Here is a 22,890-nt window from a genome sequence, read left to right on the forward strand (position 1 = left end):
AATTCTGTCACATAGGGTTACTGAACACTGAAGCAGTACACAGCAAATGGTTGTGAGCTGTGCCCAGCTGTTGTCATTTAAAGCTGTGATTTTACCTTAACTCCAGGTGAGTGTCAGGACTGAAGTTTTGCTGGCTGTCGAAGCAGAGAGGGGAAGGGTACATGTGGCACCACCTCTAGAGCACTGGTGCTCTACCTGTCATAAATGGAAGTTGTCTTCAGCTGGACTTCCAGCAGTGAGCAACACTTTATATTTCTTTTCCTTCCTGGCAGTTTTATTTTCCTTCTTCGATTCAAGACAACTTTTTCCGAATGAGAAAAATAATTTCATACCATAAACACCAGCATATTTTGAACATTAATCTCCTGAAGACCCTGAGGATACAGAGCCTTTAAAGACATAAAATAGTTAAACACAACACAGAAAAAAATGTTAATGACAGCCTTCTACTAGACATTCAGGTTCACCAAAGATCCCAGTGTTTATTTCCTAGATCAGTCTTTTTTTTTAAATTCATTTTATCTAAAACCTTTGCAAAGGATGTTCTAGAAAAGTATCTTGGAAGTTTCACAATTAGAAAATATCTCCTTTAGAAGTCTATAAACTCAAAGTATTAGGTAAAATATTTCATATGAATGCTTGAACTTTTTGCCAAAGCCAGCAACCCTGAAGGATGGTGTATGTTCACTGCTGCACAGAACTCACAGAAATTGGCATCATCTTAAAAGATGCAGCTGATTTTATTCTCTCTGTGCTACAGACATATTACACTGACAGGTGCAATGTATGTTTCCAAGCACTAACTTTTGTCAAAAAAAATTAATTTAGCAAACTTTTGTTCTTTTTTTCCCCAAAATACAAGTCTTAACAGTTCATTTTCATTAAGAAATACAAAATTTAATAACTTGTTTCTCTTTTTCTCTAGTGTGTGCTTTTAAATTGCTTTTTTTTTTGTGCAGTCCAAAGCATGGCATTTATTTCAATAGCATGTGTAGCATGACTCTAGCAACCTTACAGGACCCTTGAGTGATTTCAGTGTTTTGACTGAGATGGAAGGAGAAGTTCTGAGTGGGAGTTACCTTCCTACTATATTGGTTACAGTTCTGCAGCCTAAGCCAAACACTTACAGTACAGAAAGAATTGATAAAATAATGGTCTCAAGGAAAAAAAAGTGGGAAAGAAGAAAAAAATCCCTCCTTTCTGTTGCGGGTTAGCAGGTTAAGTGCTGAGAACTGTGCAGAATGCTGTGCTGTGTTACACAAGTTTCCATCTGATTTTAAACTGCAGCAGCTGACCAAAGCTGACCACATCAAAGTATCAACTCAAACGAGCCTTAATCCCTCAGATGACAAATCCATGTAGTACAGCATGCTCTGCATTCCAGTTGTCTAATTTAAACAGCATGGGGAGCTGTAAAAAAGCAATGCATAAACATGACAACAAATATTTAATCCTAGAACAAGCCACGTGTCTCTTGCAGCCTGACTGGTCATGGGGGTCCAAGAAGTTGGTGCTTAGCAATGTACAAGCTCAGCACTACAGCAGTTGGGAGGGAGTCCCTGCCTAATGACCCCCTTGGAACACAGAGCAGATGAGATTAAATATTAGGAGAAAATAAAGCTAAACAGTGCTAATAGTCAGGAGAAAAATATGCAGATGTAAGGTAATTAATCCAGCTGAGTGGTAGAAGTATAAACAAATGTAAAATAATTAAACAAACCAAATGTTAACCTAAGCAAAACTAATCCCCTCTTGGGACTGGGGACATGAAACCTTTCTGTAAGAGGAGGAAGGAGAGGATCCATACTCACAAATAGATATTGTGGGCCAAAGCTAAAAAATAGTTATTTCAAACATAGTGTGAAAAAATATAAAAAGAAAACTATAAAAACATTCTTTATTATACACATCCACTAATTATATCAAATATTGCACTCTCCAGGTGGTTTCCAGAAAACTATTGGAATATATTCCTTTTTGAATCTGATGACAAGCAAGGCTGTGTTACAATGACATATTCAGATAGCAGGAGTATACCATCTGTCTAGACAATCTTTTGACTCAAAAGCAAACCAAGGAAACAAAACTGATTATACTGCTAGAAGTTATCAGCTCCAGGTTGCAGAGAGAGAGGTGTTTCAAGGAAGATCTGAAACCAGAGAATTGAAAAGACAAGGCAACATTCATGGTGTAACAGCTACAAGTACAAGAAGATGTAATGAGCAGATCTCAATGAGCAATCACACAGGGTTCATTAGTGTAACAAAAAACCCAAAAAAAACCCTAGAGAGTAGGTGGTGGTAGAAACAATACTGTGAAGCACAACTCCCACGTCTTTAAAAGCCAAGTATTTTGTTTCTGTCTAAACCAGGACACAGGTCGTTCATACATCATATTTCTGATAGTGTATTTACTGAACAATTACCAAATCCTAAACTATATTATCTATGGGCAAAAACAGAGTTTAAACAGAATTCATTCAACAGTTTCCCTGACAAATGCATTGTTATTTAATTGCCTGCATGGTCTGTACTGTACAAGATACACAAATTGCAAGGGACACAACCAAAACCTTAGCAAAGTGTAGTAGAATTTAAAGGTAAATAAATATTTTTGAACACAGTGACTCAGAGAAGCATATGGGATCAAAGTGCCTCACTACCAACCTCTTGTTCTCTTCTGAGTCAGCAAACCAAGTTATTGACACCCACTGGAGGCCAGAGTCTCACACTTCCAGAAGTCTCTAGAAGCCTTATGATGAGGTTTAACAGTCTGGGATTCAACAATCAAAAAAACAGCCTGAAGGTCTCAGCAGGTGCTGAGTTCCTTGTGCTCCTATAATGTCTCACACCATCCAACTGATTCTTTTAGGAATCTCATTCTGGCATGGTCTCTGCAGGCTTTGAAACTGGCAGAAGGAGAAGTTATTTCAAAGAGTTACAGAGAGCTTGCAGAAGTGTTTTGTTAGGCTTTTTCTCTTTAAAAGTATATATGGGGACATTTAATTTTTTCTGTCTCTGACCTTTTCAACAGATGATGATAGCTTGTAGAGAATTATTTTCTCTAGATGCTATAGTAGCAAACAGAAAACCGCTAAAGATGAGTTCACCAGAACTACACACCATGAGTACTGGCTTATTCCAGGCAATGCAGTCATCAAGGAAAACAAGGTTTTAAGTGGTAACACAACAACAGATACATGATTATAATTGAACTGACTTAGCACAAACTTTCCTCGCTATTGCCAGGGTCCAAGCACCCCCTGAAACAGCTTCACTGTGTAGCATTGCTCATAAGCCTTTGGGAGGTCACACTGTTGTAATACATGAATAATTCAGACAGACATACAAACACGGCCATAGGTTCAGATGTAGGATTAAGGTTCTTTTGATTAATGCTAGAGGCTGTCTACATTAGTTGTGAAGCAGTCCTTCATTCCAGCACCATCAGGTGGCAATTTTAATAACCCTGGTTGTTGTTCATGCTGTGTTCTGTTGGGAGTTTCAGTAGTGTTCAATGGATAGGATTCCTTTGTCTCAGTATTCAGATGGCCTAAACATGTTAGACAAGAGTCTCTCATCTTGACAAAGTTCTGGTAAGTGCTTTCACTGGAAAAACAGTACAATACTGGGTCAGCAACACAGTTAAATGTAGTTAACAGGAGAGAAATATGGTAAACATTAAATATTTTCTCAGCAAATGAGCAGTTGTTCTCCAACAAGCTACGAACTACAAGTAGGATGTGGTATGGTCCAAAGCAGACTAAAAATATGAAAACAGTGCTTGAAACCAGTCTTTTAATTTGGATTTTCTTCTTCTTTTGTGTGCCGGGACTCTTGTGGACAACTCGTAAAATCCCACAGTAGGAGAAGGCCAGCAGAAAGAGGGGGAAAAGGAAGCCAGCAGAGAAACGGTAGTAATTGACATTGTGCTCCCATTTCTTGATGGGGTAATGCTCAAAGCACACCAAGTGGCTCTCAGCATCCATACTGATCTCCCCATGAGTGAAGACAAAGTAGCATGTCATAATTTCCTTGGCCCAGATGATGATGCTGACGATGGCAGCAGCCTTCATGGTGCGAAAGCGCTGGAAGCGGAAGGGGTGCACCACGGCCAGATAGCGATCGATGGAGATACAGCACAGGAAGCCCACGCTGATGTAGATATTCTCATACAGGATGATGCCACAAACTTTGCACAGCAGCTCATCGTAGGTCCAGTTGTCATGCTGTAAAGCATACTGAAGCCAAAAAGGCAAAGAAAATATGTACAGCAGGTCTGCTATAGTCAAATTGCAAAGATAGATACCTAATTCATTTTTAGCTTTGATCTGTAAATAACCATAGTACAGTGACAGGCAGTTAGCTGGCAAGCCTAATATAAACACAAATATGTACACCACAGGGGATAATGTCTCGTGGATATCATGATTAATACTGCACTTCTCAGTTACATTCTCTGTGAAATTCACCATCTTCTGCTTCTCCCTGGGTATCACTCATCAGGGTCCTGAATGTAAAACTTAATTACATTCCGTTTTCATGTTGAGTCTATTTCTTCCACAAAACTTTAGGCTGAAGTGATGACTTGCTGCAGGATGTTAATAACCTGAAGATAAATCAGAGGACAGTCTTTAGAAGGGATACAGTTGTTAAATACATAGTACACTTTTTCAGGAAGCTGCCTTTTCCTAGCCCTAGGTCCTTGCTAAAGATAAAGCCCATCTGGGAAATCAAGGTTCACATAACTCCTAGTATATAACAGAAAAGTTCCAGAATCACAAATTTCAAATATTTGTTGTTTTAGCTTTGGAGATATCTGAAATGTGAAGAAATATCGTCTCTGGTTTACAGATGGGGCAGAAATGCAGTAATCAGATTTGTCTATGATGAAATAGGTGTCTCTGGTAAACCAACAGTTCACACAGACTTCCTTAGAGGATGTAGGGTGCACAGAACTCTTGATTATTAATTTCCATTTCTTAAATTTCCTTTTACATACAAGGTATCATGTAATACGCAGTTCAATTCAGCGGGATGGGAAAAAAAATTAGCAGTCTGTCTAACAGTTACTTGTAAAAACAATTCTGAAAGCAAGCTGCCTTCCTCTGTTGGAAGGAATTGATGAAACTCTGGTACAGTGCAGCACCATGGTCTCAATTCTACAGGATATGCTATTAAATATTCCTTATTTGTCATCAACTCCCAAACCCACACATTTACACCTTATACATTTGTATCTTTCCTTTTCATCTTCACTGAATATTAATGTAATTGTTTTCACCTGAAGAATCTGGTATAATCCAAACACACACCCATAGAAGCTGTTGCTATGCTATGCTATAGTGCTAAACTGAACTATATTATAACTATTTAATACACAAAAACCACTGCTGACAATGGGTTAGCACTGTTCTATGAGGTCAAGCCTGGACCCAGCTTACAGTGATGAAACCTCCACTAAACAATGAAATACCCCATTCTGCATTTTAACACTTCATTATATATTCTCATGGGCACAGATGCTCAGCACTGCAGAACAGAAGGGCAAACTGTGTCTAGTCTGAGGGGAATGCATATTTAACCTGGTGATGCAGGACAGCATGACTGTATTTCTTTCACTCTCTCCTCAGAAAATTCAAGGGTACTGGCTATACTTTTGTAACACTAACAATTTCTGCTCTCTTCACAGTTTCAGATACCATGGATTCAAAAAAGGCCCTATCCAAAGACAATGCCTTGCTACTTTTTTCTGTTTGCTACACTAATTTGCATTTTTGTCATCGTCTTCTGTCCCATCTAGGAACATAAAATTTCTTTCCAGACAGCCCTTAAAAAACATGACCACACTACAGCTTTACTGTCAGCTTTAGCATTTGAGAATGCTATTGTCAAATAATCTTTTTAATACATGTTTTTGGTTTTTTAATAGTGATAGGCTTTACTCCTGTAGAAACTGAAAACAAAATCACTTGCTGTAAGCTAGAAAAGAACTGCCTGGCTGAAATAAGTGATCAAACCTGCAAAGAATTTCATTTTTTAGCTTCAACCAACATAGGTCCATAGATTTCACAGCAAACATACAAGTAAGAATTGGGATGTGGTTTTTATCCCCTTACTTTCACTTTTTCTTTCCAACAGAGAGAACATCAGCTCTGTTTTTGGTGGAAATGTCCTTGGAAGATCAGATAGTCTCAGTCATAAAACAACAGGCCAAGATAAGTTCATCTCCCTCAAAACTTTCAGCTCCACTGTCCAATGCAACTTGTGTGAAAGACTGCTCAAGTCTAGCACTCTGCTCTCCTCCACCTCTCTGTCTCAAGCAGCTCCCTTGGGGTTTTAGAGACTCACACTCTCCACTGTGGGTGTCACAATAGTAACAACTCATATATCAAGCTCAGCAGGAGAAATGCTGCTAAAGGGACCCAGTCAGGGGTATCTGTGGTTCAGTTTGAAGTTTGCTCCAGGAGATTGCCATAACCTTCCCCTGGAATAAATATGACAATGTTAGACCAGGGCTGACACGTACAGCAGAAATCAATCACTGAAGTTATGTACAAATTTCCCCTAACACTGATACCTAGGGGCCATTAGCTCCCCTGTAACACTATCCAGTTTCTCCAAGGCTTCAGAACCATCACATATCTCTTCCATCTGCAGACAAGGGCAGTGCAGAGAATCTTTGCTGAGGCAGGTTTGATAACCTTCTTACCCCAACCCACCTTTTTAATCCAGAGTTCCAGGCCTGAGTTTGTATTTCATAGCATTTCTGTATAATGATTTGGTGACTTTTACATTTAAGAGTTTGCCTGCACAGGATGACTGGCACACTTTAGTTATTGTCTAAAATGCCTAAAATCCAAGACCTATCATTGTATCTACAAGCACAGTGCCCAGCCAGTGTCCAGCTCCTGTCGATAAGGCCAAATAGTAATTCAAAAGCTGTTGACAGTTTTGAAAATTCAGAACTCTCTTTAAATGTCTAGCACTGAGATTCATGCAGTGTTACCCAGTGAATCATAATGGACCACGGTATGAGGAAAAGCAGATGCACTCTACAGCTGCAGTGTTTTTTGAAAATTATTCTTTTCCTCTAAGAACTCTAAATGTTTTTACCAAATTATGTTTATGTACAGAGAATATAATTATCTGTAATAAGTAAAATCATTTCTGCTTAGTTTAAAAGTCTTGCCAGAATGCAGAATGTGAAGGAGGCAGCAAAAGTCTTATTGATACAATATTATGCTAATATAATATACACTTATGATTACAGCAACATTTCCTGCTCCTGGAGGAAATGCTGGAGTGGGCTGTTCAAAGGGGCAGGAAGAGAAGGCTGGCTGTAACAAATCTCTTTGCTTTGTGCTAACAAACCCTCTCCAGTTTCAAAGATGTGGATGCAAAGAAAGATCCAGATTCTTGTGCAATACCTATCTTATACTGCTGTTCTGGTCAGTGGCAACAGTGAGCCAGGAAATCCTTCTCTTGTTTTGGCCTCCTCTGTGTATGGGCTCTGGGCCACTTTTGTACCCTTTGACCACTCATGCCAGGGCTAAGGACAGATTCTGAAGCCAAATGGAAATACAGAGGGAGTTCAACTTTTCCCCAGCACCAGGTACACTAAATATAGCTCTGCACCAGCCAGAGAGTGAAACTGTAGGATTTTTTCAACAAACCTGATATCAAAGGACTGCACTGGCAGGTTTAAACAAATGGGTATGGAAAAGCCCACTGAACATACGACACAATACTTTACAAGCTGTCTGAAAAAGTGGAAAATGAAGGAAAGGTGATGCAGGGTATAGAAGAGAAAAAAACAAATAGCTCCCCCATTACTTATTGGTCACATCTGGATAGAGGGAGAAGAGAAATTTTAAAAGTTGCTCTATGAAAAACATCTGGGCTGCAGACAATCAAAAAGCTGAAAGCAGTTATGAACAGAAACACACAGGCATTTCTTTTAGACAGCTTTAATATGGATATAGTGAAGCTGTGTAACTTTTTTTTATCATAATTTGTGTAACACCTTCAGTATCACGAGTCTGCAGGCAATATTTCTCTCTCCTCTATGCCCACATCTTTTCCATGATACCCATCTAAGCCTGACTCTTGGCAATAAATTAGAAGACTCTCTCCATCTATGTGAGCTCTAAACAATTCTCTTGTTCCTGGATTAAAAATAAAGACAAGGATCCCAGAGCTTCAGAAAGCCTCACTTTTTCATGGTTTATACAAGCCAACTTTATTACTCACCAGAGAGTTCAACCACAGTTCTTTTCTTTCCCAACTCCTTTGTGCCTCAGCTGTTGACAAACACATGACTTGCCCCAGCACAATGAACCATGGGACTGCTCACATGTTAAGTGCTGCCTGCTGGCAATGGAAGCAGCTAGAGCCACTGGCAGCAACAGCCTCTTCACCTTGGACCAAGTAGGAGCTTGGAGGCCAGGTGGGTCTTTTCAGTTTCAGGGAACACTTCTACAGTTTTCATTGTAAGAAATCTGTCTGCAACTCTGCCTATGTATTTTTTTGGCAGAGACAAATGGGACTGCACCAAAAGATTTCCTTGCTGGAATTTGCAACTGTTGTGCACCCAGCTTGTCTCATCCACAAAGCACTCACTTCCATTAACAGGGAATGTAGCATGCTTGTGTGCCTGCATTTACTCTTGCTATTTAATCTGTCCTTGCACCTGTCATACAGTGCAGACAGGCCTGAGTCACTTGGCTGTCATTGCAGGACTTGAACTGTCCTGCATATCTTGGAATCAGAAACCTGAGGTGGTTTCAGTTTAGGATTTGGTTCAGGTCATTATCTATACAAATACCAGCCCTTAAATTCACATGCTGAGCTTCCTTCAACACTTGCAGGTTTGTCAGACTGTTTGATCCTGTTTCACACAGCCTGGATGCATAAGGCCAGATAAGAAGGCAGGGGAGTGATGAGCAGCAGAAGAAACTAGGGACTGGTCAAACAACATATAATGGACAGGAAAGGGATAATACCCTTAGAGTAAGTTTGAGGGGGAAAAAAGTAGAAGAAAGCAGAAATTTGGGTGCACCACCGAGTATGTAGAAAAGGCACAATGGGTTTAATTGGAAAAATTTGGGTTTAATCAGAAAAATTATGATGTAAAAGATGGACCTGTTGGAGCAGGTCCAGAGGAAGGTCACAGAAATGACAAGAGGGATGGAGCATCTCTCCTATGAGGAAAGGATGAGAAAGCTGGAGTAGCTCAACCTGGAGAAGAGAAGGCTCTGGGAAGACCTTCTTGCAGCCTTGTACCTTAAGGAGACTTACAAGACACATGGGGGACAGACTTTTTAATAGGATTTGTAGCAACAGGACAAGGGGGAATGGTTTTAAACTACAAGAGGGCAGAATCAGACTACATATAAGGATGAATATTTTCATGATGAGGATGATAAAACACTAGCCCAGGTTGCTCAGAGAGATGATGGATGCCCCATCCCTGGAAACATTCAGGGTCAGGTTTGATGGGGCTCTGAGCAACCTGGTCTAGTTGAAGATGCCCCTGCTCATTTCAGGAGAGTTGGACTTGATGGCCTTTAAAGGCCCCTTTCAAACTAGGAAGATTTCCAAACCATTCTGATTCTAGAAGGGTATCAGGTAGAAAGAGCTGCTAAAGGCAATGAAAGATATTTCTATTACCACAAGTAAAGGAAAAGAAAGACAAGTACATATGAAGCACAAACACAAATATATATATATTTAGTTTCATAATATCGAATTTATATAATATATGTGTATATGGTATGTATTTTTATATTTATATAAAGAAAGCTGAAATATTTGCTCTTGTTTTTTATTCCAGTCTTTAGAACCAGAATTATTATCTGGCATCTAACATAATTATTTTTAACAATAGGATGGGGGCATAGAGAAGAATAGATCAGCAAAGGTTAAACTATGTGCAGTCCAGGAGATTTACTTACAGCAATTTGTGAATTATTTCTGGTAATATTTCAGAAATCATGACAAATTGGGGTAACACAGACATCACACTTTGTTTTGTGAAAAAGAGGTGTCAAATTGAGCTTCTAAACTAAAGTAATTTACATCTATGCACAATCCATTCAGTATTTGTAACTTGCAAGTAGATTTTTTTAACCTGAACCTCTGAGTACAATAATTATTACTCTGTATATCTGTTTCAGTTGAAGGGAACTGTAAAAGTGTTCTGTAAACTACAAATAACTTTACTTTTGTCATTATCAGATGACTTGTCTTATAAACCTATTGTCAGAAAAGGAAGTCGGCAATATTTTTTTCAGAATCCAAATAAACAAAAGACTAATTAGTCATCAATGCCCAATTTTTCCTAACATGGACATGCAACTTTTTACAGCCTTGAGTAAATCATTCCATTTGCTCCATCTTTTGATATTCTGGGAATTCCATGTTCTGTTTCTATACCTTTCAATATCAGGTTTTTATGACTTTGGACTTCTTTGTTGATGCCTGCAATATAAAAGACAACTTGAGATGAAGGGCAAGGGAAGCAGGTAGGATAATTAGCACAGTTAATCCAATATCATAGAATCATAGAATGGTTTGGGGCAGAAGAGACATTAAAAATCATCTCATTCCAATCATGGGCAGGAGCACCTTCCATTACACCAGGTTGCTCAAAGCCCCATTCAGCCTGGCCTGAACACTTTGAGGGATGGGGTATCCACAACTTTTCTGGGCAACTTGTTCCAGTGCCTCACCACCCTCATGGTAAAGAATTTCCTTCTAACATCTAATCTAAATCATTTAGTTTGAAGCCATTCTCTCTTGTCCTATCACCACATGCCCTTGTAAAATGTCTCCCACCATCTTTTAGGCTCCCTCCAGGTACTACAAGGCAGCTATTAGGTCACCCTGGAGTCCCCTCTTCCCCAGGCTGGGAAAACCCAATTCTCTTAGCCTTTGCTCACAGGACAGGTGCCCCATCCCTCTGATCATCTTGGTGTCCCTCCTCTGGACTCACTCCAACAGGTCCATGTCCTTCCTGTGCTGAGGACTCCACAGCTGGATGCAGTACTCCAGGTGGGGTCTCAACAGAGGGAAGTGAAGGGGTAGAATCCCCTCCCTCACCCTGCTGATCATGCTGCTTTGGATACAGCCCAGAACATGTTTGGCTCTCTGGGCTTCAAGTATTCCTGTCCATCCTCTCATGCACCAGCACACTCAAATCCTTCTCAGCAAAGTTGCTCCAATCTGTTTATCCCCCAGCCTGTGTTGGTATCAGGGATTGCCCCAACCAGGTGCAGCACCTTGCACTTCGTCTTGTTAAACCTCATGAGATTTCCATGCACTCACTTCTCGAGCTTGTCCAGGTCACTCTGGATGGCATCCCATCCTTTAGGTGTGTTCCTCTTCTCTTTAGTGTCATCTACAAATCTGCTGAGGCTGCACTCAATTCCTTAGTCTATGCCATTAATGAAAATGCTAAATAAAACTGGTCCCAGTACGGGTCCCTGAGGGACAGCACTTGTCACTGAGGCCCATTGGGACTCTGAGCCACTGACCATGACCCTCTGGATCAGGCTGTCCAGCCAATTTCTTATCCATCTAGCAGCCCATTCACCAAATCCATCTCTCTCCAATTTAGAGAGAAGGATGTTGAGGGGGGCCATGTCAAAGGCTCTACAGAAGTCCAGATAAATTACACCTGTGACCCTTCCCTTATCCACTGATGCAGTCACTCCATCATAGAAAGCCACAGGCTGCTGAGGCAGGACTTGCCCTTGGTAAAGCTCTGCTGGCTCTCCCAAATCACCTCCCTGTCCCTGAAGAGCCTTAGCAGAGTGTCATGGAGGATCTGTTCCCTGATCTTCCCCAGGCACAGAACTGATGCTAAGAGGGGGGTAGTACCCAGGGTCTTTCTATCCCTTTAAAAGATGGGTATGATGTTTCTGTTTTCCCAGTCACCTGGGATTTCTGACTATCATGATTTCTCAAATATCATAGACAGTAGCTTAGCAAATACATCTGCCTGTGTCATCACACTATGCATTCTGTCTCACACTACTATTTATTCTTTATCTAGGATTAGGGCCTTTTTACCTCATGTAAGGTCTGAACAACTGGTTGAGCACAAGAAAGTGCTGGAAAAAAAATAACTTAGGAAAATCCCTATTTATGGTAACAAAAATTCATGCAATGTGTGATTTCAGGCAAGCAGTCCAAGTAGTATCAGGGAGGTGAATCACAGCTGAAATTAGTCATGCTATAGCTGCCTCAAAGCTTTAAAATTGACCCTCATTTGCCCCCCACTTCCTGCTGTTAAAGATCAACCAAGTGGACAATATGACCCTCCAAGTATTTCACTGCTGAGTTACTGTGACTAGTTCCTATCCACAGGGTACATTGAAGCCCTGTGTATGACTTAGTTGAGTACAGAACAGTGGGTGGTAGAAAATGCATCACACCATTTCCTGCAGACATCTTAAATCACTCTATTACTCAGAGAAAAAACACCAAATCTTCCTTTCCCCTGAACTGAAACTTCAACCAAGTCAATGTCCCTCTCCCCCACAATCCTCCTTGACACAAAAGTCAAAAAAACATCTCTACTGAAGAAGCAGCAGGCAAGTGATAATCAGTCATAGACAACAGAACTGCTTATAATTCCAAACTTGTACACTGATCTTCATTGAACAAGACAATGCAAGAAAAGACAAGATTACACAGGTCTTGCTTATTAGAAGCCACATAAGCCGTGATCAACATACAATATTAGTAAGGAACAACGAGGGGAACAACTGTGTTGTAGCCTGGGATTGAGAAATAGGAACTTCACCCTTCTGAGTTAAATGAGTTCTGAATCATTTTACCATCTACAGCCTGGGGGAAAATCATCCTTCTGATTCATTTTCCAAAACTCCGTACTATTGCCTCTTTTGAAGCTGCATTCTGCTCTGGCAGCAGCACAGTGCTATATCAGGCAATGCCAGATATCCTGCACTGAAGTCAGTGACTTCAGGTTTAATCCATATCTGTATTGCATTTCAATGACTTTTGCCTTTCTTGGATTGCCAGTGTGTCCCTGTAGCCTCAGGACTGCCACACAGCCCCTGTTTCACAGAGTGGTTACCCAAAGGGAGCCATGGGAGTCACCCACAGATTTCTCTGCTGCCTGAGCATGAGCCATCCATTTACATACTGTGGACCACAGCATACTGCCAGAATTCTGTCTTGGTCAGGGTACCCCATCCTGGTCAGCACACCCCATCCTGACCAGCACACACCAAGGCTGAGCAAAGCACTGGCTGTCAGTTTCCAACTTCAGCTGGATGATCATGGCCCTGGAGTTTATTGAGAACATCTTCTCTCTGTACCCACATGCTCATGCAGAAAGGGAATGGAATGCCAGCAACATGCAAGGCAGTCCATTATGTCCAGCCTCCCCAGCTTCACTGAAGGGAAAACTTCTTCAAAAAGGGGCAAGTTAGAGAATGAATCAGGGACCAAGTTATCTTACAGCTTTCATCTTTCGTAATGCCACTTTGAACCCAAGGATCAACACATCATACCCTCCAAACAGAACTATCTCATTAACTGAAGTCATTTGGACAGCAACAAACACCCACCTATACAATTTTTTTCTCCTCATTTACTGGTAATTCAATGGACAGGACTTATCGAGTGCTGCTGACAAGCTTGGGACATCTGTAATCAATGCTTGATTAATAACACTTGACAACCAGAAAAGGCTGTCCAATAGAAAAATTTTGCTTGCTAGGTCTAACTGAAATGTAGTTGAAACTGGCATGTCTAAAGAGATTGAGCAGATCTCCTGTTTAAGGAGCATGTTAGCATTTTCATTATTTCATGCATCAGCAAATAATGATACATTCAATAAAATGATCTCTTTTTAAAATGCCATTTTCTGCATGTATGATTCAGTATATGATTCATTTTGTACTGCAAAAGTTTTAAGACATGGTAAAGTGAAAAGCTGCTTACAATATTTGAAGATTTTTCCCTTCCACTCCTCATTTTTCTTTGACTTAATTATTTTTTCCTCTGTTTGGATTTATCTTAATCATGGAGAACAAACTCATGATGGAATAGGAGCCTGTTCAACTGAAGCACCTCACAGTGTGTGCACTGTCGCCATCTAAAAACCTAAAATAATTCTTTTGTGCCTTTGTACTGTGTTCGTGTTTCCGGCTTACACTGCTCACCATTGTGCACTTCAGATATGTTTCTGTTCTAGATCCAATTCTTTCTAGTCTAGCACACCATCCGCCCTTCCACGCACTTGTGTTTAACTATGCTCATTTCCTTTTAGGCTCAATTGAGTCTTTTTTGGCTCTTGTTCTGTATTTCTGTATTTCTTCCTTGGATACAGAATTGGAGGGGTGGTGTGTGGGGTGCATTATGCATATGTATTTGTGCATGTCTACAAATAGTCCCCATCTAGTTGGTAGAAACATAACTCTACTAAACGATCCCTTATTTCATTATTTCCTATATCCCTTATTGATGTCTTTAATCAAATTTCTTCCCTTTTTTTCGGTTTCCCTTCTGGAGATTAACCAAGTTTCCTGTAGAACTGAGTCAATATTCAGAGGTAAGACATGTTCTTCCATTGTTATTTCTCAGTGTTCTCACGAGAAGCAGTGTGCCTTGCAGAAGGTTTTCCTCTCCGCTCTTTCCCTCGTGGCAGTTCTTGCTCCCTAGATGACTATTGAAAACGTCAGTCCTTATTTTTTTCACTTGAGGGTACAGGACTCCAACAACCTATTCCTAGTGGATTAATCACTTTATTTAAAGTGCTGGCATCTGTATCTGCATTTTTGCTTACATTTCTATTTCCTGGTTTTCCATTTCTGGATAAAAGAAGTTCAACACGAAAGCTGAGAAAAATAATTGGAGAGGCATGACCTCACAGAAATGCAAAACTCCTTTAATATTCTCAAAGAAGCAATTCACAGCAAGAGCAACAACCTTGCTGTAAACCATCTGCACTTCCAAACATGCTTCTGACTAGAGAAAAGGGAGAGAATCAAATGCTTGTTACAAGCTCTTGAAGAGATGGAAAAGCTGGCACAGGAGATGTGAGATTCCAAATTGAGAACTGTTTAGAAATCCAGGTCCTGCTTTGGGATGGAGGTGTAAAACCAGCTGTGAAATTTGGATGCAAGTTCAAATTCCAAATAATAATGTTCTGACATTATAGACACACTGATTTGAGTCTAAACCTCTTGTAAGTTTAAAAGACAATTACTATTTTAAAAGTTAAGTCTGAACAGTCCTTAAACATGGAGCATAAACCAGATACACCCTCTAATTAGATATGAGTAGACACTAAATCATTATCCATCACAGAGTAAAAACTCTCCTTGGCAGAAGGAAGATGAAATGTTTCCAGATATAAAATGATAACATTTTAATAGTTACTAAAATATTGAGTTAAAAGAAAGCCAAACCAAGAGCTCTCTGAAACATTTCCCTACTGGTATTTTAGCGTTTTATTCAGGTGTCATTAAAGTGACTGAACTTTGATAGTTCAATTACATTTGCTTTTGTAATTAATTAGTTATTAATCTTCCCTTTCTCTGCTGGGAACTCAACCTCTCTTCAAAGATTTGAGTCTTTACTGCTGGCCCATAGGACACAACATAGGAGAAAGGAAGCTTGAAACCTTGCTGAATAAAGCAACACTATTCAGAAATGAATGTCCAGGCTCATCCTAGCAGCAATAGCTGTCTGTAGCAATTTCGGAGTGGAGAATGTCAGGAGAACAGCTCCTGTGGAGCAACAGTAACAGCAGCAGAGTGCCCTCTCTGTTACATGCAGGTCAGATCAGTTTTGCTTTTCTGTTTGATTCTGGCATGGTGACAGATCTGAGCCTAGCAATCCCACATCGAATTCCAAGACAACTCAGCTGGAAAGAAGTTTATTGACACAGAAACAATTTCTGGCAAGAGGGCTTCATGGAGAGGATCAGAGCATATGCTTTCAGGTGAGCCTGTTTCTCACTCTCCCTCTAATAGGATTTTAAACCTATTATCTAATATTTTTCAGACAAATTAGCTACAGCTTCCAGACACAGTGCCTAAAAAGCTCTTGTTTTCCTATCCTATTAACAGAGTTCGGAATTATGTTTCTAGTGGAGAAGAACTGTTACAGTGGATGCATGCCTTAGAGAATAAATTGCAATGTTTTTCTTGGCTTTTCCTTACCAATACCTTTAGCAAAATTATTGGTCAGTTTCTTCTAAACATTAAAGCTGTTCTGTGTCTTTTCAAAAAAAAATTGCCACCAGCTGTCAGGGTCAGCAGCTCTGCAAATGCTTCAGCTGGCAGAATAATTCATAACAAGCAATAAAAGCCACTCAGAATAAGCTTTATAGGAAAAACAAACATATTAGAGGAGACAATCAGCTAATTATAAGCTAATGAGCCTCACAAGACTGCCACTTCTGGAGTTCTCTTTCCCTGGTTCTTCCCTTAAAAATAATTACCAAGTGTAAATGTCCTCTTGAGTGGACATGACTTCCTTTAGTTACCACCACACTGACACAACACAGCCATCAGAAGTGAAGCCCCAAGGCACCATGAATGCACCCTGAGGTCAGGACTAGAAATACTGGAAGAGAAGAAATTTTCTTCATGCACTGTTCTCTGGGATGCCAAGAAAACTCACATTTAGAGGATCAACTGGTAAATCTGAGTGACACCATCCACAAGGCTGGTTAGATGAGGAAAATTTACACTAATGCCCCCACCTTTGAACCCCTGGCCCTGTGCAACTGTGCTCAGCCACAGATAAGCTTCCTGTCTGTCTCACCTCACAAGCAGCCTCAGGCTCACCCCAATCAATGAGATCTAGTACAGTGACACCTGTATACACCTAGCTCTGCAGAGACTCACTTTCTCCCTTCTCTTCCCTTCCCCTATATCCCACTTCTCTCTTTTGCTGCTGCTATAAGATTGTTTGTAGCCCTCAGATCCAAAACAAAGGGAGTTTCACTACAAAGTGAAAGAAATATCTCTCACTGAAGGTGTTAATTGACACAAGTTTTTTTAATGAGATATTGGAACCACCAAATCTTTCTTCATTTAAAATTGCTATATTCAAATCACAATGCTGTGATATAGATGTTTTCACCTCTGCTGTCACAGAACATCATACTTGTCTGATCCTATAATCCCAGTATTTTCTTCCAGTATTCTTCCTAGACCCTGTAAAGGCTTTTAAAATTGTGGGCATGTACTTTCCATGTTATCATCTTACCTACAGCTGTATAGCAGTGTAGAATAAACTGGACACAGCACTCTTCCACCTCTTTGCTCATGTAGCAGAAAGGCTTTGCAAGTGCATATGCAGGAGCAGCCTGATAGGGGGGAACAACAACATGGCAGCAGTAAGATGGGGAGGCAGGAAGGACAGGGGTGAGGACAGTAGAAAATTTTGTTTCCTCAAAGAAGAAATGAAAGAGTAGGTGCTAAATACACAGGATTAGCTACCTTTTACTGGCTTCTTGATTAAAGAGAACTTGAAAGAAGAAGTGGTTAGACACACTGCTCCTCTGGGACCAGTGTGAATACAGGGTGCTAATGTGGAACAAGTCACAGTGGGTCCTGACTAACAGACTGCTCAGAAAGTCCCATAATGCTCACAGTGGCACTGTCACGTCTCATGAGCCTACATGTTGCCATTTTTACTTACTTTACAGTTAGGTTTCCTTATATTTTTATTAAAAAATACCTGCATGTATTTTGAACAGAAAAGGACAGGACAAGCTGTAATATTCTAAATTCTATATTTCTCAGCTTCCCTCCACATGCAACACACAAAAGAAGAAAGCATCACTCAGTGAACTGCTTTTCTTGTTTCTCTACAAGGACTGACAAGAACAGGGAAAACATTCTCATAATAAGGACAAGCTACAATAGTGAACAAGAGTTTTCTATCCTATTGAAAAAAAAGATAAATTTCTCACCTGAAGGATTTCACTTCTCTAAAAAAATCCTCACATTTCAAGTCTTCCAAGCCAGATTCTGAACAGTAGCAAGAAAAGTGTCTCAGTATTTGGAAAATATAGTAATGACATACATTTGAGATACAAAGACCAAACTATATAGGTGTACACAGAGCACCCACACATCAAGGTATGTGGTTTAGCAGTTTCATGATAGGTGTAACATTTGGTTTATATTCTCAAGGGAAATAAAGTATTTAAGTCACTTATTAGTCCTTCAAAATATCTTGTATCTATTCAACTTATACAGTACTACTAAGTTCTTTGAAAATAACTCCAGGAACTTATCTACAGGCTACTGCTCTGATTCCTTTCTGCAAACAACAAACAGTTTCTCAGTTTATCTTAACAATTTCCTTTCACCACTACAACTTAAACATTCAGCTCTCCTTGTGCCTAACTGGAACTCAAGAAAGTGTTTCTGGGAAAATCTTTATTCAAAGTTCCTGCTAGTAGGAACTTTGCCAAGGAAATTAATTTTGAAGTAGTGAAGTTTTTTGGACACATGGCTTTGGTTGAATCCCTGCAGCCCCTCGTTGTCTTGATTTAACAACTCAGCTAGAAAACAGTGTTACCACCACTCCAGGGTTGAGACCTGCTCAATATGGAAAATGAACTTGCTTTCAAGAATGAATAGATGAAAATGAAACTCACCTGTTAGCAGAGTTTATGCAAAGAGGCTTTGCCTGCCATGTGAAGAACACAAAACTTCCCTTCTCCTCGCTCCTGCTCAGGCTGCTGGTGAGGCTATCCTCCTCCCAGTTGTGAGCAAGGCTGTCCGTGAAGCAGCACAGGAAAGGAGGAGGAGATTGTGTTTCACTCCTGTGCTCTTTATGGTTCATCTGTGAAGGAGTCAGCCCAGCCCAGCCCTCTCCTCCCCCACCCACTCATTCATAAGTGAGACAGATGAGAGTGCCAAAAGCAGGCGCTGAATACAGAGATTGCAAAGTACACGGAGTGTTCCCTGCCATCCCCACCGGCACACACACTGACCAACAGAGAGCTGACCCTGATCACAGCAGCTGGTGCAGAGGCCAAATCCAGCTGCTTCCAGCTTATCTAAACACATTCAGATGTTGCCTCATGCAGGCGTATTGAAAAGTATACAGAGTGTTAGTGTTGTTATTAGTATCATTTACTGTAAGTTGTTTCTAGAGCTCATGGTGGTCAGACCATTACATACAAACACAGCAGAAGGTGATCTCTGCAAAAGGAAGCATCATCTTTTACTGTAAAAGAGCAAGGGCTGAGAGGGGGGGCAGTGCCTTCCTCTCTTGTCTGCACGGTCAGACAGTCTGAGGCATAAACAGACTGAAGGGCTTGCCCAAGGTCATGCAGGAAGGGTGTAGCAGATGAAAAAGCTGACCTCCTGCTAACTCACACCACTATTCCCACAGGAGTGAAAGCTGTACTATGGGATATGTATTAAATTGTCTCTCTCAAACTGAAACGTTACTCTTAAAAACACAGATAAATACAAATTACACCGTTGAAGCTGGAAAAAAAGCTGTTACCAGCTCAGGCTCTAAATTTGTGTGTAACTCACATGATGCGTGCTCTGCCATGCTGTAGGGACACCAGTGGCTCTGCATGGCCAGAGCAGCACCCAACCAGAGCTCCCTTCTGCTCACTGCGATAGACAACAGTGCTCTGAGAGCAGCCAGATACAGTGAGGCTGGAAACAGGAATCTTGTGCAGGGAACTCCAAGATGGGTTCTTCCTTTCCAACCTGGTGGAAAGCAGAGTGACATAAGCATAGAAAAAAAAATAGAAAAAAATATAACAAACCAAAACAGGGAAAAGACACAAGAACATTTAGAAAACTTGGAAATACTCTGGGAGTACCCATGGCTAACATCAGAAACAGTACCAAAAATAACTCCTCATTCCAAACACAGGCAAAGGGCTCTTCAGGTACAACAGGCTACCAAATGGCAGAGCCCTTCCTCTGCCAGGGCCTCTGGCAGATCAGAGATCTAAAATTATCTGCAGCGTTAAGAAACCTGTCTGAGTTTTTGAGGAGGGATGCACAAAAAAAAAAAAAAAAAAAAAAGGGAATTCTTTGATACGGTCATGAAAAGCTGTAACAAGCAGAGAACTGTCCTTTGCAGGCTCACTGTGCTGCTTAAAGGATGCCAGAGGTCAGGCAGCACAACTGGCTGACCAGGCAAGGCACAGTCTCCTGGAAGCACAGCCAGAAGCTGAACACACTCTGCAATATTAAAAAATATTAATGATTAGTGTCAAATTTATTAGGACTAGTGGGAATACTCCCTCTTCTGATTAATTTTTTTGTTATTTGTTTGTGGTTTAAATATTTAAAATTTTGTACTCATTTAATTTTCATTATTTATTTTTAAATACATATATAAGAATACATATATTAAGAAAATCACAAAGACTGGGACCTTTCAGAAAGCGAAATAAAATTTGTTTCAATACCTCTTAATCCAAAATGATGTACCCTTGGATACTGCAACACCTTTATTGAAGAATTTATAAAAGGTGGCATAAAAAAAATGAATTGCAGTGACTTCCTTAGAACTATACTTCAGTATAAAGCAACAGGGCATTATAGTGGGCTACTTGCCTTCCCTGAGAGACTTCTGTCTAGGGCAGAATTCTTGTGGTACCCAGTTCTTACTGGTGGCTGCAGGGAAAGCATTCCACCTTCTGCAGGGTCCAGGCTGCAGACAGGGAGCAAGCCCTGAGAAGACCCACAGACAGTGATTACCCTTTGGGTGCCCAGGAAAGCAGAGATTCTGGCAGAGGTAGCATTGTGGGCAGTATCCTTTCCTGGTTCCCACCTGGGCTGCAGCAGTCTTGTCATGCTGATGTGTGTACATGCTCAAAGATGTGTTATACCCATGCTGGATACAGGTGGACAAAATATCCAGAAAGCACAGCCTGAACCTTGCTCATCAGACACAATAGAGGTCTGTCAGAGTGGGCTAAAAGGCAGCACCTCACCCATGCAGCTGGTAAATTACTCCTTGCAAGTGGAGCAGAAAAAAGGACTTCCACCAACCTCCCTTTCAGAAAATTACAGAGGAAAATAAACTCCAGAAAAATCCTGGGTTTGTTTCTTTTTCATCCAGACATTCTATTTTTCTTGTCTCAGCATGCAGATGCTGCAAAGCAGGTAACTAAAATAATGGGATTTAGGGGCTTGGGCCACCTGCCCTCATCACTTCAAAAGAGGCAGAGCCATGTGTTGCCACCTCCATCACACACACTCAGCCACTGCAAGCTGGCCATATTTAAAACTCTCAAAATGAAAATAAATAACATTTTTGTAGCCTTTTATCTCCATGAATTATACAGTAGTTATCAAAGCTGACAAACAGCTATTACTCGCTGTAAGTAGCAATTTTAGCTTTCCGCTTACTTTGGTCAAATCATTTTAATGTGTGTGATGATTAAGTAACACTATTGAATTGAATTGCTACTGGCTAGCATATGTCAAAACCAGAAGCAATAAGATTGAAAAAGAATGGAGCTAAACTGGTGTTATAAATGGCACAGATGCCATGAAAATGCAGCAGGAAGGAGGTAATCTAGTCCATCTCCTTATTCATTGAATAAAACTAGATCAGCTTCTCTAGAGCTTCAGATTCTCTTAAATTGCCATTAAGGAAGATTCTGCCTCACCTCTTGCAATGTCTGTTTTCCATGGCTAGGATGTTTTTAAGAAGCTTGTACTAATATAAAAATCTTTACCTTCCATGTTTCCAATTAATCTTTTTATTGCCCTTCTGTGAATGTACGTGAGAAACAGATGATTGTTCCCTTTCTCAGTATTGATCATTTAAATGTCTGAGGATTAATCATGCTGCTCCTCTTCGATTTTTTCAGATTAAGCAACCCCACTTTTCCAGTGGGTTTTTTTTTTTTTTTTTGCAAATCGTGTTTTCCAGGCCTCTCTCTGCTCACCCACATTGGTTTCATTTCCAGTCATCAGCCTCCATCCTTAAGTATATTCCAGCAGAGACCTTTCTGGCAGTGTCAGCATTGATTCCAAGTGCCTGATCTACACTTTGCCTATCAGGCTCAACTTTCCTATGAAATTTGATTTAAATGTTTTCAAGCACCCATTTTTGTCAGGAAAAGAGGAAAGCAACTAAGTTTTCCCTTTGGCAGTGACAAGCCACAGAGACATTCCCATTTTCTATAGCTGAGTAACAAGAACTTGAAATACTCTTCCTGATACCACCTTAGATTCCCTGGTGGGCCAGCTCTTACACAGCCTGGAGGGGTGGCTGTGCAACAAAATGCTTTGCTTGTTTCAGAGGTTTCACTTCAGCCAAATATCTTGCTTTATCTAGCTTTTCTCTTCCTATTTTCCTTTGCTTCTGCTCTTGTCCCCATCTGCACTGTACCATGTGTTATTTTTAACCTTTCCCACAAGTTAGAAGGGCAACAGGTAGTTCACAGGAACATGTGACCAGCAGGAAATTCTCTCTGTTCTCATTATGCTAGTGTTTTCCAAGCTCCTTCAAAATTTAATTTCAAAAGCACTCAGAATGTCCTACTTTTGCCCACCTCAGCAGAGGCAGGAACCTGGAAGGGCAGCAAGGGCTCAATCAGCTAGATAGGGACAGCAAGCCATCCCCACAGAGTTGGGTTTTTTTGCCAGGTAACATATGCCTCTCTAATTCCTTCCTGAGGCAGGAAACATGTTGCATTTACACTGAAAATGCAATTTAACAATTTTTTGCATGTAGACTGCAAATATCCAACACAGAGGCTTCATTTTGCACACTAGAAATGGGCTTCATGGGGTGAATTTGGCAACCAAGTGATACCAAGTATGGTGGCTACCTGCGGATTTCCAGTTGTCATCTGCAGAGGATTAAGGACCTGCAGAGGATCAGCTGACCTGTGCTA

At 40.6% G+C, this 22,890-nt stretch overlaps 1 protein-coding gene across 2 annotated transcripts; it reads right to left on the reverse strand.

Moving 5' to 3' along the window:
* Positions 1-38: 38 nt before the first annotated feature.
* GPR68 (G protein-coupled receptor 68) lies at positions 39-18,839 on the reverse strand. 2 transcript variants are annotated; one of them, XM_056493512.1, is made up of 3 exons: positions 18,658-18,839; positions 17,965-18,022; positions 39-4,608 (listed from the first exon to the last, which is right to left on the reverse strand). In XM_056493512.1, the coding sequence occupies exon 3, from the start codon at positions 4,472-4,474 to the stop codon at positions 3,398-3,400; it is 1,077 nt and encodes a 358-aa protein (XP_056349487.1). In that variant the 5' UTR covers positions 4,475-4,608; positions 17,965-18,022; positions 18,658-18,839; the 3' UTR covers positions 39-3,397. The 2 variants fall into 2 exon arrangements, with proteins under 2 accessions (XP_056349487.1, XP_056349486.1); XM_056493511.1 differs by lacking the exon at positions 17,965-18,022.
* Positions 18,840-22,890: the final 4,051 nt, after the last annotated feature.

Source organism: Oenanthe melanoleuca, chromosome 5 (assembly GCF_029582105.1).
Source record: "Oenanthe melanoleuca isolate GR-GAL-2019-014 chromosome 5, OMel1.0, whole genome shotgun sequence".
Taxonomy (NCBI): domain Eukaryota; kingdom Metazoa; phylum Chordata; class Aves; order Passeriformes; family Muscicapidae; genus Oenanthe; species Oenanthe melanoleuca.